The 18,565-nt window shown below is 39.6% G+C and overlaps 1 protein-coding gene across 1 annotated transcript; it reads right to left on the bottom strand.

The window, feature by feature from the left end:
- Positions 1 to 491: 491 nt before the first annotated feature.
- On the bottom strand, positions 492 to 17,291 carry cbsb (cystathionine beta-synthase b). The gene is made up of 15 exons (XM_061722890.1): positions 17,168 to 17,291; positions 15,917 to 16,184; positions 14,077 to 14,183; positions 10,158 to 10,292; positions 9,283 to 9,362; positions 9,003 to 9,207; positions 7,881 to 7,972; positions 7,685 to 7,804; positions 6,766 to 6,850; positions 6,567 to 6,672; positions 3,214 to 3,291; positions 2,998 to 3,132; positions 1,942 to 2,050; positions 1,777 to 1,861; positions 492 to 631 (listed from the first exon to the last, which is right to left on the bottom strand). Exons 1-15 carry the CDS (start codon positions 17,289 to 17,291, stop codon positions 492 to 494), a joined length of 1,869 nt encoding a protein of 622 aa, XP_061578874.1.
- Between the last annotated feature and the right edge of the window lie 1,274 nt (positions 17,292 to 18,565).

Genomic DNA, 18,565 nt, shown 5'->3' with positions numbered 1-18,565 from the left:
TGGGCAAGAATAGAACATATGGGTCAAATTGCAGGACGAGGCCTGACATTTGTCGCATTTGTCAGTGATACTGGGATAGATCTGTGAGAGTCGAGCTTTAGAAAAGTGGACTCTAAACAGTACTTTAAACTTTATAAGTGTAAGACGAGCGCAGGATGAACTTGTGTAATTTTTTTAAGAGCAGCGTCCCACCAGTCATCCTCCAAGTTTAGATCCAGTTCATCTTCCCAGACAGCCCTGACTTTAGTAACTGGAGAGAGATCGAAAGACAGAAGGTCATTGTAAACCTTAGAGATCAGTGATTTTTGAAGTGGATCATGGTTTAAAAGCACCGCCCACTGTAGAGTCGGCGGAGAGGACGGAAAAACTGGAAACAAAGCTTTAGCGCAGTGTCTAATTTGAAAGTATTTGATTGACCTTATTGACGAGATCAATAGGATCTAAGTGAGCAGCATGGGCTCTGAGCGGTTCGGCTGGTCTTGACCCCGTCATCAGCAGGACGGAGACACGAGCGAGCTGTCGGACGCAGAGGGATCCTGCCGCTCACATGAGGTGACGTAGCTGTAGAGGTCGACGGCGGTCGCGACGCCAAACACCCTCTGCCTGGAGCGAGCCGAGCCGTCGCCCTCATCTGCACAAACACAAGCTGGAGTCACGGTGACGCTCCAAACAGAAGCTCTTTCATCAGTTTAAGGTCACGTGTCGCGTCTTTCTAGTAAAATCTATAATATACAGGACTGTCTCAGAAAATTTGAATATTGTGATAAAGTTCTTTATTTTCTGTAATGCAATTAAAAAAAACAAAAATGTCATACATTCTGGATTCATTACAAATCAACTGAAATATTGCAAGCCTTTTATTATTTTAATATTGCTGATTATGGTTTACAGTTTAAGATTAAGATTCCCAGAATATTCTAATTTTTTGAGATAGGATATTTGAGTTTTCTTAAGCTGTAAGCCATGATCAGCAATATTAAAATAATAAAAGGCTTGCAATATTTCAGTTGATTTGTAATGAATCCAGAATGTATGACATTTTTGCATTACAGAAAATAAAGGACTTTATCACAATATTCTAATTTTCTGAGACAGTCCTGTAAATCTATAAAATGCAGAATTTACAAAAATAATTAATTTTCGAGCTACATATATTTCTGCGGACAATCGCGATATTTGGTGAAATACGATATTCAGATATATCAGCTGATATATTGTTTACTTACAGAAATACAAAACATGAACAGATTTTTCTAACACTTCTAATGCGTGCTCTTTAGAGTCACCAAGACATAGTGATCCAATTTTAAAATAAACATGATTTATTTTCACTTAAAATATGTATTTGAACAACAAAATCTATTAAAGTTTTCATTGTGTAGTTTGAGGAGTAAAAAAGGTGCCGCAGCGCCGTCTGGTGGACAAACTATACTACACCAGGATTTAAATCATAGTTAAAAGATGTTATCTTCACTCTGTTATCTTTGAAGTTTTCATTTTCAGTTAATTAGCTTTTATATTACCAATATGAATAAATAAGTAGACAGCTGAAAATATTGGAATTGGTTCCAATTCGAGAAAAGACAACTCCAATCTAACGTGGTTTTGCACCAATGATGATAAAGTTTACCAGATTTTGGTCATTTTAAAATAGTATATCAACATTTTTGTCTGCTTTAAAACATAGTGTTAAAAGTGCTTAAGTGGAGATGAAGGACCCAATTTAAACTTTGAGCAAACAGTAGCTAGAAATCACTAGGAAATACAGTTTCTTACGCTTGATGGGATCATGCACGACGAGGGCACAGTTGTGTGTTTTGAGGATGCAGGACAAGGTGCCCAGGTGGTCTGTCAGCTGCACCTGAAAGACAAAGCCATCGCTGTTACTGACAGTAACTTGTTGCCGTGTTGCCATGTACAGCTCTCCAGTGACTCACTGACCTTCCTGAAGTCCTTGCAGAGCACCGAGCCGACGGCTTCTGAAGGTTTGACCTTCCCATCCAGCACAGAGGACAGAACAGTCCCCAAAGTAACTATCCCCAGGATCGCCCTGCAACCACACAAGAAAACTGTCAACAATCACGGTCACATTGTGCATTTCAGAGGTGTCAAAAGTATTCACATTCATTACTCAGGTAGAAGTATAGATACTAGAGTTTAAAAATACTCCTGTAGAAGTTGAAGTATCAACTCAAGTTTTTTACTCAAGTAAAAGTATAAAAGTACTGGTTTCAAAACTACTTAAAGTATAAAAGTAAAAGTAATGTAAGGGGGAAAAAAGCCATTAAGGACAAAAGCCATTGAAAATGAATGCATCTTAGTATAATGCAAATATATTAAAGAACCATATATGTGTACTATTGAGCATTAACATGTGTTTCAGAGAGCAGGAGATATGATGACTAGTTGCCTATAAGTATTGTAATGGTGCAAAAAGTCAAACTTCAGAGGCATGTTATCATTTATCCTAACCTTTATTGGAATGTACATCCAAGTTTAGTTGCAGGAATCTGAGGGAACGGATGTAAGACAAAACTGGACAAGAACATCTGAAACAACCAAATTCACTCTATCCGGATGGAGCAATTTAACTGGATAGTTTTTTTTTAAGGCCGAAATGAAATAATGATGAAATAATGTTTTTAAAATGTAAGGAGTAAAAGTAAAAAGTCATCTGAAAAATAATTACTCCAGTGAAGTATAGATAACCAAAATTTCTACTTAAGTAAGGTAACAAAGTATTTGTACTTCGTTACTTGACACCTGTGGTGCATTTTAAGATCTGGGTTGGACAAGTTTCAAATAAAAGTGCTTTTCTTTCAGTAAATACCGACAAAGTCAAACGAACTTTGATGAGATTTGAGATACTTTTCTGACACTAACTTCAGCTTCTGAACCAATTCTCGCTGCTAGGAGTTAAAACGTAAACCACCTGACATCCAAACAGTAAGTTCACTTGTTTTTATATAAATTTTGAAGTAAAAAAAAAGGCAGTACCCCCACTCATCAACCACAGGAGCCTGATCGAAGGCCTTTTCTCTCAGGACCTCGACTGTCTTCTGGCAGGACAGGTCCGGTGACACGGTGAGGGGGTCGGACAGGTGTAAACTCTGGACCGTCTGGTTCCACCACCTTCAGGAGAGAGAGACACACGCTGAAACTCACCTGGACGCTTGACAAGGTTCACTAGTTTTTATTGATTTATTTTGATACCAGGGTTTGGAGTCCAGTGGCGCCTCCGGGCCGAGGAAACCCTTCTCCTGCATCCACTCGTCCCTCAGAAACTTTGACCTGGAAGTAAAATCAAACGGTTTGAACACGAGTGACAAAGTCTGGAAGAAGTTACCGTTTATGTCCAGTTGTCTCTTATAAATACAAAATGTCATCTTCCCCAGATTATAGATTCACGTGCACTCTTATATACTCTCTTATTCCAGTCAGAACATACAAACCATAGACATATATACGTAGACGCCTCATAGACTGATGCTGCCTATTGGAGCTGACGTTCAGCGTGGCCGCCATCTTGGATGGGTCTCCAATGCGCACCCAGTGCATTTATTTCTACTGAGGAAGGTTTTATCCCCGACTACAATGATCCCTAACTCCCTGAATTTTTACCCGATTTTCACACGGTTTGGTTTGTTACAAACGGCAGAGATTTAGTTATGATACAGGACACTGTCACACATTAAAAATACGTACTTTTATGCTGAAAGACTTTGTATTATGCTCTTTAACAAAGACATATGGTATGGCATATTGATAAATGTATAAATTAACTAATTTTATATCTTAATAAAGAAACAAGTTTGATTGTTCATTTGAATTTATTTGAAGGGGAGAGGGGTGTGTTGTATTTATTTATTTATTTATATTTATTTATTTTTTCTTTCTGTCTTATTAATAATATTTATTTATTTTTATTTAATTATTGTTTTTGAAAAGTTAAAAAAAAGGGCAAAATATTGATATTTCTATTATTATTGTAAATCTTTTTTTTTCTCTCTTATTGCCCTCAATAAATATATTTATAAAAATAAATCCAGGTCATTCCGGGGTCTTATACTACCCTGTTAGGCTTGAAATGGGGCTGGGGAGCTAAAACCCTTGAAAAAGAACTGTTTTGCAGCTTCTTGCATCTGCTGGCACTCTGTAACTCCAGTGTAGTTAATTTAGCCTGGAGTGAGGAGACCCATCCAATATGGCGGCGACACTGGATTAGGTTCCAGCATGTCATGAGGCGTCTACGTATATATGTCTATGATACAAACCCCTCACAGAGAGGCTCTGGGTGGGATTCAAACCAGTAACCCTCTTGTTGCTATCGATATACTATAGATCGGTTGAAGCTCACGCCTGATAGATTATCAGAGACAGATGATCAGAGATTTTCTGGGAGGGGCCTCCTCCAGATGGATGAGTGACAACAAACCCTCAGCTGGTAATCGCTGCCGTCTCTCCGGTCTGTCCCGTTAGGTTAGGTTTGGACGGTGACGGTTATGTCCAGATCAAAACATCTCTACTGCTTCATGGATTATCATTAAAAAATTCCACCAAAATTAAAGATTTTCTTCAGTACTTTTTTTCTTGTAAACTAATGGATTACTATCATAAAAATAAAGTGGAATAAGTTCAATCAGGTTAAAGTTTCATATTTGACACACCACAAAGTTAACGATTTTGTGTGTAGTGATGATTAACAAGTCAGAATGACACAATGCGATATTGATCTTAGTAAATACAACTCATTTCAGAGTTATAACTTGTTATCATGACCTCGCCTCTAGTGAGCTGTTTGGTTCCAGCACAGTAAGCCAGCACAGGATTAAACTTAAATTTGTTAACATTTGATTCAGAGCATCAACGTGCTTGACAGACATATTTGCATCTTTTTTTTTGTCTTTAAGTAGATGTGTGCTGATTTTAGTGCCACCTTGTGGCAACGTTGCAGTTTGCAACCAAAAGAAACTGTAGACATTTTGGGTCTCGTGGTGTCACTTTGTTGTTCATTAAACAAATGTTAACTTTAAATGCCACTTCTGAAACAGGTTCTGTGATTCATTCACGTCCTCAAGATCTGCCTTCGTAGGTCACGTTCAAAAGCCTTTGGAGAGGAAAAAGTTGAGTAAAAAGTCCCAGAGGTGGTTGTAGGCTGGCGTGGACGCTGTTAGACAATCACAGAAGTATGTCCTCTATTCATATATATATGTATATATATACACACAGTATATATAGTATATAAGTAATCAGCTTGTATTAGATGCTTTCAAAAAGGGGAAAGTTAAGTTTGTCGCTTGCTATTCATTTCCATTTATTTCCACCTGGAACCGTCCGCTCTGAGGTGCAGCAGAGTTTTGTAAATGTGTGAAGTATAGATGTGATTTCTGCCAGAAGGCAGAGTGGAGGTGAAAGCGGCACGTACTGTCGACGCCTGCAGTGGGCGGGGCTAAAGCTGCTGCAGAACTGGAGGGAACAGTGGGAACAGCCTACATATATAGCGTACACATCTTCAGTTTCCTATTTCACCATAGATCACACTTTGGGACGCTTTCTTTATATTTTAGCGTTATTTCCACGTAGATAAGAGTGAGTTTGATACTCCTTAACAAGTTTGGTCCGCGGACCAACATCAATCGCGAGCGAGCCCTTATCCCGGTGAACCATAAATCCGCCTAGGCTGATTTATGGTTCCGCGTCACACCAACACAGAACCGACGGCGTAGGGTACGCGGCGACGCACACCGCACCGCGACCCTACGCCGTCGGCTACGCCGTCAATTTAACGCAGAACCATAATTCAGGCGAAGCTGCAGTCTGTCTGCGCTGATACTGACACACCGGGTCGAAGCGGATTTGGTCATGATGTTTAACCTGTGTTTTGTGATTAATAAGCACGGTTTTTAATTATTTTTCATTGGATCAATGTAGCAAATAAAATCGTTGGGACCATCCAGTTCCTCACCCATCAGATACGTGTTTCACGTGAGCAGTTCAGGTAAAAACGGCAGTCAAATCAGCAAAAATGTCAGTTTGCTGGATGAAATATATTAATTCCTGATAAAATAAGTTTGTTAGTGCACAGCTCTGCTCCTGTACACATGTGAATGATTGTACGTTTGTGTACTTGAAAGTTCAATCTGCATTGAGGCTTCTCGCTTCGGGAATCCCGGTCTGTGATTGGACGCTGCCTCGGCGTCGCCGCTGCTCATTTGCATAAAGTTCAGATTTTTCAACTTCAAATTGACGCGCTGCTCCCGCTGCTTCTCGACGCGCGTTTTCATAGACAATGAATGGCAGCCGGCCGCCTATGACGCCCGTGACGCTTTCAGTGTGAACGCAGGGTAAGTAATGAAAAGACAATGACTCTTACACTCATCTTGCTACAGTAACGGAAATACTGTTTTTAAATTTAAAAACATTTTTGGAACTAAAATGATCAAAATTTTACCAAATGGATAATTTTCCACATGCAGGTGACTAATGACTTCATCAGTGTGATAGTCAGGAAACCCACGTCAGGGAGCCCACGATGATGTCACAGCGTCGTGCTCGCGGCTTCTTACATGTAGTTGCGGACGGAGTCGGGCAGGATCACCACACACCGCTGCCCTTCCTCTAGCTGCCGGGCCACCTTCACCGCTGCTGCCATGGCCGAGCCAGAGCTGCCGCCTGCAGCCAAACAAGCAAACCGCTCAGCACGTAATCAGAGAGAAATAACGACCTAAACGACCTGAGCGGCGTGATTTGGTGACGTAAGCTCACCGCAGAGAAGGCCCTCCTCTCTGATGAGCTTGCGTGACATGGTGAACGTCTCCACGTCCGTAGCCGTGTACCACGTGTCAGCAAGCTGCAGGAAGTTAGCAGGAAACAGTGCAGCAGTTTAGTTAACCCTTGTTCTGTCTTCGGGTCAAGGAAGGAGGAAGGGAGGAAAGAAGGAAGGAAGGAAGGAAGGAAGGAAGGAAGGAAGGAAGGAAGGAAGGAAGGAAGGAAGAGGAGGGGAAGAAGGAAGGAAGGAAGGAAGGAAGGAAGGAAGGAAGGAAGGAAGAAAAGAGGAAGGGAAGAAGGAAGGAGAGAGCAGGAGGAAAGAAGGAAGGAAGGAAGGAAGGAAGGAAGGAAGGAAGGAAGGAAGGAAGGAAGGAAGGAAGGAAGAAAAGAGGAAGGGAAGAAGGAAGGAGAGAGCAGGAGGAAAGAAGGAAGGAAGGAAGGAAGGAAGGAAGGAAGGAAGGAAGGAAAGAAGGAAGGGAGAAAATAAGGAAGGGAGGAAATAAGGAAAGAAGGAAGGAAAGAAGGAAGGAAGGAAGGAAGGAAGGAAGGAAGGAAGGAAGGAAGGAAGGAAGGAAGGAAGGAAGGAAGGAAGGAAGGAAGGAAGGAGGGAGAAAATAAGGAAGGGAGGAAATAAGGAAGGAAGGAAGGAAGAAAAGAGGAAGGGAAGAAGGAAGGAGAGAGCAAGAGGAAGGAAGGAAGGAAGGAAGGAAGGAAGGAAGGAAGGAAGGAAGGAAGGAAGGAAGGAAGGAAGGAAGGAAGGAAGGAAGGAAGGAAGGAAGGAAGGAAGGAAGGAAGGAAGGAAGGAAGGAGAGAGCAGGAGGAAAGAAGGATAGGAGAATTAGGTCATTTTGACCCAAAGACAGCACAAGTGTTAAACTGATCTTGTGCAAACACACGGATGCAGAGGAGCACTCACCGATCTGTCCAGCACGGTGGGGATGAAGTCGTATCCGATGCCCTCCACCTCGTACACAGTTTTCACATCCTTGGCTGCAGAGTCTGCCAGAAGAGAGCCCTCGGGCTCAACGCAGACTATCTACAAGCAACACAAGCGGGGTTAAATATGTCTGATTCTGCAGCGCATGTGCACATTCAGACCCGAGGAACCTTGCCTTGATGTCGGGGCACTTCTCCTTCAGCTTACGGGCGAGACCCGTGACCGTGCCGCCGGTGCCGGCTCCGGCCACCAACATGTCCAGTTTACCTGGCAGGAAAAACAAGCTCAAACCAGGCAACGTTTACCCCGTAGGTCTTCAGTGACCACAGATCCATACCTGAGCCTAACAAGAGCTCCTTGAGTTATTACGTTTGCAAATACTCCTTCAAAGGAAACTGCGTATTTTAACATGAAATCAGGGGCCGGATTCACAAAACACTCTTAAGAAAAAAAATCTTCTTAAGTGTAATTTTTTTTCTTAAGTTCAGTCTTAAGAACAAAAAAGAGAAGAAGTCATATTCTCCAAAAAAGTTCTTAAGTATTTTCTCAATTTTCTTCTTAAGTTTCTTCTTAAGAAAAAACTTAAGAATAAATGGTATTCTTGAAATAAAAGTTCTCAAATTTGTTCTTGACTTTTTTCTTAACTTTAAGACAACATTTCCTTTGCCGAAAAGGTGTAGGCTGAAGCCGTAGCTTATAGTGCCTAGTACCCTTTTTTTCTTATGATCAGCTTAAATATAAGACATCAGCATTACTCCGTTGAAACAAACAATACATAAAAAGACAAAAATAAGTAAGACAAAATATAAAATTGACGTTTCACATTCTAGAATGTTCCCGATAGTATACTCTATATTCATAGTGTTTTATATTTATTTACAGTATTTTCTTTTAACATTTCCTTAAACTTGAAGATAGAACTACACATTTTTAGGTTGTTATTACAACTATTCCAAATTTCTCTAGCCTTAATTGACGTACATCTCTTTTTAATATTAGTTCTTGCTGTCGTCATCTCAAACATGAGTTTCCCCCTCAGGTCATAGCGGGTTTCTTTTATCTGGAACAAATCCTGAATGTAGTTTGGAAGCAGTTTCTGCTGGGCTTTAAAGGCAATTAAAACAGTTTTGTGCTCTACTATATCATGGAATTTTAAGGTATTATATTTAATAAAGAGATTATTTGTTGGTTTATAATAGTCAGATCTGTTAATTATCCTTAACGCTCTTTTCTGTAACAGGAAAATAGGGTTTCTATTTGTTTTATAGGTGTTAGAGGAAAGCATGGTGGTGCCAACCGTCACACTGCTCCAGTATCTCCTCAGCGGTGGTGTCGTAGTGGGCCAGGGGGTTGCTGGCGTTGCGATACTGGTCCAGGATGTGTGAGTTGGGAATCTCGCTCTTCAGGCGCCAGGCCGTACGGATGTGAGACTGCGGCGAGTCAAAAGCTGCGGTCGCAGGCGTGCGCACGATTTCTGCCCCAAGACCTCTCATCAGTTCCACCTGCAGGACGAAAACGAAAGTCAGCAGAAGCTGGTCGACCTCTGAAAATGGGCGCTCATCAGCGGAGGTACTGGCCTTCTCCATGCTCATCTTCTCAGGCATCGCTATGATGCAGCGGTAGCCTTTAATAGCAGCGACGAGGGCGAGGCCGATACCTGCAGGCAGGGGAGATAGGGTTGCCACCTTTCAGAAATAGAAATAAGGGACGCCCCGATTTCAGCAGCGCCAAAAAAAAAGGGGCATCCCCAAAACTTCTAAACTGCATAGAAATGCTTTGATTTAAAGTGCTTTAATAGCTTTGAACTTACATGACTGTACAGACAGCCAACCATCCTAGCAACTGAAATAGCCTTATGCTCCTATGCTATGTTTGTCCACATCAGCCAAATGGATATAATACAGGTGAAGGTCGGAAAATTAGAATATGGTGTAAAAGTTCATTTATTTCAATAATTCAACTTAAAAGGTGAAACTAATATATTACTTAGTCTCATTACATGCAAAGCAAGATATGTTTAACCTTTATTTGTTATAATTTTGATGATTGAATTATTTATTGATTTCATAAAATATTCTAATTTTTTTAGATTTATTTATTTGGGGTTTTCATAAACTGTGAGCCATAATCATCAAAATTATAACAAATAAAGGCTTGAAATATCTCACTTTGAATGGAGTGGGAAATAATATATTTGTTTCACCTTTAGTTGAATTTACTACGAATGTAGTTTTGCAATATATTCACATTTTTCGACCTTCACCTGTATATTATTACATCAAAAAATAAGAGCATAATATGTGTCTGTAGTGGTTCAATACGGAACGCAACTTTTGATTCCCAATTATGTAACAATTCCGTATTTCAAGGGACGGGTGGCAAGCCTAGGGGGAGAGGAGGCTCACAGCCCGCTCACGCCCTGTAAAACCAACACCAGCCGTATGTGACGCACCTGTGTTCCCAGAGGTGGGCTCGATGATGGCGTCCCCTGGTCGGAGGACGCCCGCTCTCTCGGCGTCCTCCACCATCCGCAGGGCGATACGGTCTTTGATGCTTCCTCCCGCGTTGAAGAACTCACACTTGGCCACTAAACGCCCCAAAAGAAGCACTGTTAACGCAATATTGTGTACAAAAGTTGATGTTATGGTGACCTGGATGAACTTTGGTCCTGTGCAGAGCTCTGAAACGTTAACGGAGCTAAGAATTTAACCAGCCAGGATGCGCGGGGAAGGTGCTGCTGAGGAGATCCATATTGTTTGGGGGTTTCTCTGTCAGCTCAAAGAACAACGAGTCTTTTATTTTGATCCATCCATCCATCCATGGGAGGCCGCTGGCTCCTGCAACAAAGCCCCAACAGCCTCTCAGAGCCGCTACTTGATACTCCCATCTTAACAGGTGAGCAGGATGTATCAACATTACTTTCACCTGTGGGAATAACTACTGAAAGAGATTCAAGATTCAAGATTCAAGAGATCCAAGAGGGGTTTACTGTCATTCCAGCCATACGCACAGTACACAAGGTGCAAGGAAATAACATTTCCAGAGAACTGTCAACAACAACAATAAACCAAATCCTACCTGCTGGTGTAGTGCAAAATGAATAATTATAAAGTGTAAGGTGTAAAGTGACTGTATTATTATTTACATCAGGTACAATCAGTACTGGAGTTGAGGGGGGATGAGGGGGGATGAGGGGGGATGGCACCCCCCCTGAAATAAAAACGGTCCAAATCATCCCCCCTGTAAAACTGCCATCCCCCCTTTCCATCCCTTATGTCATTTCATCAATGAATGTGGTTTTACTGCTATTTCAACATTTAGAGTCATCACCAGAAAAATAACACCAGAAAAATAACTTATTTGACAATTTTCATCTGTTTCAAGTAAATTTTCACTTGAAATAAGTAGGAAAAATCTGCCAATGGGACAAGATTTATCTTCTCATTACAAGCAATAAAATCTTGTTCCACATGCAGATTTTTCTAATTATTTTAAGTGAAAATCTACTTGAAACAGGTGAAAATTGTTGTTTTTTCCAGTGATGAGTCTTGTTTTAAGTGTAATGAGATTTTTTTTACTAAAATGAGACATTTCAACTAGAAATAAGACAAATATTCTTGTTAAGATTTTGAGTTTTTGCAGTGATCCATTTTACTTATCCTGTGAAGGACAGAGTCATATTGATAAGTTCAGAAAACTGTTCTTTATTGTTGTGTTTTGATGTAAGCCCAGTGGATATTTAAAGCTTACAGAAGGCTGCATTTAACTGCTGCTATGTCATTCCTGCAGTATTTCTGCAGGTGTTTTGGTCAGTGCTATTATTTGTAATATATTATATTATTTGTAATCAGCACAAATTATCTGTCCCCATGTGATAAAATCCACCATCCCCCCTGATTTCTTTTTTACAACACGAGTACTGGTTACAATAGGCAGACCGTACGCTTCGGGACCTTCTGCCAGATGGGAGGGCTCTACGGCCCCTCTATAGAAGGTGGTGAGAACGGTGGGCGTCCTTGTGTGGTTGAGACTAGGGCTGCAATGATTCCTCGAGTACTTCGAGTAACTTGATTACAAAAAATGATTGAGGAAAAATTAAAAATAAATAAATAAACTTCACGTTTAACACAGGTTTCTTTTTAATGTGACTACGTGTTAACACGCATGTGTCCCTTATGAAGCTGAAGAAGACGGTGTCGTGCTTTTAGTAATGTGTGTGAACAGTTTAGACGCCGGCCGGGACTGACAACAGTGACAATGAGAAAACGCAGCAAAGCGAAGAGAAAATGCAGCAAAGCGAAAGTAATAAGAGGAAGAGAAAGAAGAAGAGAAAAAAGATGTGGGATCATTTTAAATTAAAAATGAAGGTCTGGTCCACATGGTGTAAGACTCTTGCTCCGACTCCTGGTCCACAGCCAAGCATTTCTGTTCAAACGTTTTGGTTCTGAATGTGAAGTTGCACAATTTAAAAGCAGTGTTAAGAATATTTTTTACTTCTTTTTTTTATGTCTTGGGAAATCTTAAGTTTGAAATAATTGTACGGTATTTATTTTTATTGGAAAATTTAACAAACAGTTTACTAGTTTGCATAATATGTAAATAAATGTCAATTATTCTCATAAAACAAACAAATTGGTTGTTTTTATTAAGTGTTCTTTCTTGTCTTCTATTGTATATTTATAATTGGGCTTTAATAAAGCAAAAGTAAGTTTTATCCGATTACTCGATTAATCGATGGAATATTGGATAGATCACCAAAATATTGGATAGCTGCAGCCCTAGTCGAGACTTCTCTCTGTAATCTGCAGATACGTCCACGCAGCACCTTCCTCAGCCCGCTGAACAGGATGGATTTGCCCATTCTGGCGTTTATTCAAGTAAGAACTTGATTTTAGTTGCTGTTGGACATTCATTCAGATCATCTTCTGTGTTGAGAGGAAGTCCCTCCGTGGTAACTGTCTGCAGGACAACTGTGATTACTGCAGCCGTTTTGACCTTTCAGGAAGTTTCCTTCTAACAAAAGTCTGAAAATGCACTAAAGTGCTTCCATATCATCGCTGTGGCTGTTTTTGAACTGCAGCCTGATGACTAAATAAACGCTCCTCCAGTTCCTGACGGATGCGGTATTTCTGTCAGCCTGCCACTTCTGCATGGGAGACTTATAATTTGTGTTTGTGGATGAAAGCAACCAGTGGAGTGATATCCAGAGCAGAGCGGTGTTTGTTTCTTTATGCTGCTCCGCTCAAAGCCCTTTTACCGTCAGGTTTCAGTCGTAGCTGCAGCACTTCAACCATAACAATAATGATGCCGTCCACGCTGAAGAACCAGAAGGTTTTATGGTCCAAAACGCCTTGACCTCCGGCAGTATCCAGCTCCAAAATGTTGTCTGATAACCTGGTACCACTGCTTAATGCTGCACGGTGAATGAAAATGAAAACCCAGAAGTGCATGGTTTCAGGAAACTTAAGAGGATGTGAGAAAAGTGAAGACAAATGTTAACTCTGCTTCAAGAGCTGCTGATTTTTGATGATCAGTTTGTTAATTTTCCCGCTGGCCTTTAATGCCAGGTCACTTGATAATATAACCTTTGACCTGGGTGCATATAGATCTGCTGTTTTTGCAAATTAACCATTAATGCTAATAATGATTGGGGATGGAACAAAACATCTTGTAATACCACTCTGTCCCACTAGAGGCGCACTTTGTTCAGTCTTACAGAGCGTATCAGAAGAATGGGACAAACCTCGGATGACGATGTCTGAAGAGCGCTGTGTCACACTTAGTTGGATTAGTTTATGTTAAACTTTTTAACCATTTTTGCTGCAGAGTTGGACATTTTCACAGGAAGGTCAGTGAAGAGTGACTTATTTTTGGAGCCCCCTGGTGTTCAGTCGAAGAACTGCAACGTTTATCATTTCTGCTCTGGCTTCAACCTGAAAGCAGAACTTTGGTGCTCGCTCTTGACAGATAAACGTGGTTTTTCATTTTAAGTCACAGCTCCATGAGTGTATTTTGATTGTTTTGTTTGTTTGGTTTTTATATTGCTCGTGAAATTGCTCTTAAAATGATACCAACGATAACTTCTATTAGTTGCCGTTGTAGTTGTTAAGTGGACTGTGTGATCCATTAGTCCATTTGTGATGTGAGCATTCTTCATCCCAGAGACCTTTAATGCACGATTGCATCATGTTGCACTAATAAATAAATAAATAAATAAACCCTCTGACATTCCTGAATAGTTTTTCTGCACACTATGTCAGCCTCTGCAAAAACATGCCGCTAGTTAAACTGCCAACTACAATAATGTGAAAAGTTTTTGTTTGTTTGTTTCAACTTGTGATGGTGTGTCGGGTTTTACTGTTTTCACTCACAGATTTCACACTTGAGTCCAAACTCCTTTGGGATTCTGTTCAGGCGAACCAGGGGCGTGTGTCCGATGTGACCGAGGATGTTGGGGAGGATGGCTGATGGTTTGGTGCTGCGATGGAGAGAAGAGGATATAAAATACACCAGCAGCAGAGCAGACTACAGCCTTCATCACGGGATATTTGACATCACAGCTCTTATGAATGAATGAATGAATGAATGAATGAATGAATGAATGAATGAATGAATGAATGAATGAATGAATGAATGAATGAATGAATGGTTTATTTTGGACAGAATACATTGAGACATTTACATGTTCATTTCACAAATAAAAATAAAAGATAAATAGAAATGTCGAAAAAAAGAGTAGGCTGAAGCCAAGGGCTTATTACGGCCTATCCTGTGAAGAAAATATATAAAAAGAAAACAAAGAGAAACTGTCATTGCATTATGTTATATAAAAATAGTAATAGCAATAATGCAAAAAGGGGTATATACTGGTGCTATTTTCATGTTAATCTATGATAGGCTATACCAACATAATTAACAGATTTCTTTTCATCGTTTTATATTTAAACATTTTAAATATAAAATGTTATAAAAATGAATCTTATGACTCCTTACCCGATCAGAGCTGCTTTGGCCAGAGGCCCTGCACAATATAAGAGAGCTTTTAATCTTGTGGATGATGTTTACGTGTTAAAAAGAGGTCTGGGCCTCAAGTTTGACTTTAGTTCATGCTGTAAAAGGACAAACTACCTCTAACATCTCGAAGACACGGATCACAAGATCCAACTCACACTACACTCTTTAGGTCATCTTGAATGAAAATCCATCTTACATCTAATACACCCAGAGTGTTTGTGTCCACCACAACCAGGTGTAGAGAGATTTTGGTGATTAGTCTGCAGTCTTGCATCAAGGCTGAGTTTTCCCAGCTTGTTATTCCAGCTGTCTCTTGACAAGGATGCAGTTTCAGCCTTCTTAACACTAGGCTGTGATCAGGGCAGAGGTGGGTAGTAACGAGTTACATTTACTCCATTACATTTGCTTGAGTAAGTTTTGGGAAATGTTGTACTTTTAGGAGTAGTTTTGAATCACTATACTTTTTACTTTTACTTGAGTAGATTTGTGAAGAAGAAACTGTTCCTCTTACTCCGCTACATTAGGCTACGTTGAGCTTGTTACTTTTCTTTTATCCCTTTTATCCGCGTACGCGTCAATCTCATGACATCACTGAGTGATTCTTTTGGAAAAATGTTTGTTTTTGCATGTTTTGTTACATTTACACAGACTCAAACACACACAGAGTTTCTATGAGTTCATGGGCTTGTTCTAGTTCTGCCTGGTTAAAAAAGAAAAGTACAAAGGCTTGAAATTTTGTGCTACTTGTGCTTAATTTATTTTTTTTATTCTATTATTATTTCATTTATTTTATTATTTATTAAAGTACTTGAATTTACTTTAAGATTATTTTAATTTAAGCTATTTTTATTTTTTATTAATTTTAATTTATTTTATTATTTGATTGATTTAATTTGCCTGAAGATGATTATTTTGTACTTTTGTCTGTTTGAATGGTTAAAATAAATCAGACGTTACTCAACAGTTACTCAGTACTTGAGTAGTTTTTTCAGCAAGTACTTTTTTACTTTTACTCAAGTAATTATTTGGATGACTACTTTTTACTTCTACTTGAGTCATATTATTCTGAAGTAACAGTACTTTTACTTGAGTACAATTTTTGGCTACTCTACCCACCTCTGGATCAGGGTGTGATAAGGGTGTGATTAAGATGTGATACAGGGTGTGATTAGGGTGTGATTAAGATGTGATTCCTACCACGGCGGGTGGCTGTGAGGTGACTCTGAATTCGGAGCGCCGAGCTTCCAGGTGCATCTGCTGGGCAGATCCGGGTGGATCCACTTTAAATGACCAACCAATCCTTCTGCATCCTCCAGCTCGCCGTTTTCTCCACTTCCGTTGTGTGATTTCTCTTCGGCATCCAGTGCATCCTCTTTTCCTTCATTTGCAGATAAGCCGTGATCACCAACGCCAACCTTCTCAGACAACTTCTCATCACGAGTTACATCTGCACACGTCAGGTCAGCTGCGCGTGGACAAGCAGACTGAGCATCATCCGAGCAAGAGCCACCAGAAATCAAGGGCATGGTTTCCCTGCAGAGAGATGGGAGAGGTCTTCCAGCCCTGGACTGACAAAAAACCTACAAAATACTAGCATGGTTGAACTTGAATCTGGAATATAATAATAATAATAATAATAATAATAATAATAATAATAATAATAATAATAATAATACATTTTATTTATAGAGCGATTTTAAAAGATCTCAAAGACGCTTAAATATATTAATTTTATAATAACAAGTTACAAAAGTACTCAGAGCTGTACTTTACAGCAAAAGTTCAATTGCTCCTCAACATTTCAGGAAATTCAGTTTGTCAGCAACAGCTGTTTGCTACAAGTTTTACTACATAATACTCCATTAAAATGAATAAAGTCACCTAATGACTAAATGTTCTGTTTTCCTTCAGATTAAAAAATGTTTCACTATGAATTAATGCACAAAATTGTTCTAAAAAAAACCTGCTAAAACACAAACATTGATACTTTGCACCGTCAGACCCCATTTTCTGGGGTTTTGGTGTCACAAATGCACACAAAAATATGACTGAAATCACGAGTATTCATGTGTTAGGGCTTTTTCGCACTTCTCCGCGTCCTGCTGCGTAATTTTAGCAATAAATGTAAATGAGCTATTTGATCCCTTATTAACAACAAAAGTGCCTCCTTGAAGGAAAACCAAAATAAAAGCTGATGATGGTTAATAGTAGAAAAAAAGGAAAAAACAACGTGCAGTTTTTAGCCGTCTCTAAACTCAATAAAATCTAAAAGACTTGCTTGTGAATATAAACTTGTACCTTTATTTGGATGAAGGTTTATCATTAACGCACATGTGGCATTTCTATTAAACCCCAAAAAATCAATTGAAAATGTGCATATAATGTTTTAATATCTTTTTTTCTTTTTTTAGTATTTTTTTGTCTACAAACAACAGCAAAACTACTTACTGGAGGTGGGGCACTTGTGACACTCCCAGGGATGTTTCACACAAAGACCCTGATTCCGGGGCCAGTGCGTGTGTGGGGGTTTGAGGACTTTAGGCTCCAGCGGGACCAAACCACTGACAATCATGTTTGAGGGGGGAGATGCAATTTTCTTCATTAAACCTAATATTTTTCATCTGCAATCAGCAGGATGGACTCATATTGTTACGTCACTTAAAACGACGTGTGTACATTTGTAGTGATGCTCTGAGCTGGACGACAGTCTGAGGGCCTGGAGGAGAGACTCTGCAGACGCCCAGGTCCCCCCACACACCCTGCACCCATTATCCTGATTTAAATTACTCCAGTCCTGACTGGTGAGAAGTTTTAGACGTTTTTGCTTGGAGTATTTTATCAAACAGACCTGATTCCTCTTTCTTTTTTATCGAGAAAAGTTTCCCTTGTGTTTCACACTTCTATTAATAAGAAAAATTAATTCCTTTAGTTTAGTCGGCTTTATTATCTTAGTTATTATTAAAGTGGCTTTACAGGACAGTCTCAGAAAATTAGAATATTGTGATAAAGTTCTTTATTTTCTGTAATGCAATTAACAAAAACAAAAATGTCACAATGTTTAAGATTAAGATTCCCAGAATATTCAAATTTTTTTAGATAGGATATTTGAGTTTTCTTAAACTGTAAGCCATGATCAGCAATATTAAAATAATAAAAGGCTTGCAATATTTCAGTTGATTTGTAATGAATCCAGAATGTATGACATTTTTGTTTTTGTGATTGCATTACAGAAAATCACAATATTCTAATTTTCTGAGACAGTCCTGTAAATGTTATTTTTGTTTATTTGGTTAACTTCTAGTCAGCTCGTTATATCCACAAACTAACAGTGATTTCCACGAGTCCCTAAAAATTCCGTCTCTGTCGGGGCCTCTGACATGATCCTGATTCCTGACATTTTTCTTTTTATCTTTAAAAGCCCCACACGCTGAAAAAAGCACCGAATCAACTGAAAATATGTTGTTTATTTTTTAGAAAAACAGCACCAGTTGCAGTCAGACAGAACATTGCAACAGACTTGTACTATATCGATTGTCCTTCTCATCTACTTGAGATTCCTTATTGGGTTTTGTTTTCCTGTCTCGGTCCAGATCCTGTTTTGTCTGCAGGATTTCTGCTGATTTAGAAAGGATGGATTATCCTGGACATGTGACTAAAGGAGAACCTCTGAACCCCAGATGTTGAACTGCTGGATGTAAGGTATTGTCTCTGATAGGGCCCACCTGTTACCTGCTGATGCCAGATGTTAAACTGCTGGATGTAAGTTTCTGCCTCCTGATAGGGCTCTGTTACCTGCTGATGCCGGGAATGACATCACTGCCAAGTGAAAGCCGTGATAATCTCCGT

The sequence above is a fragment of the Cololabis saira genome, chromosome 6 (genome assembly GCF_033807715.1).
Source record: "Cololabis saira isolate AMF1-May2022 chromosome 6, fColSai1.1, whole genome shotgun sequence".
Lineage (NCBI taxonomy): Eukaryota > Metazoa > Chordata > Actinopteri > Beloniformes > Belonidae > Cololabis > Cololabis saira.
This window is presented reverse-complemented; position numbering and strand designations above follow the sequence as displayed.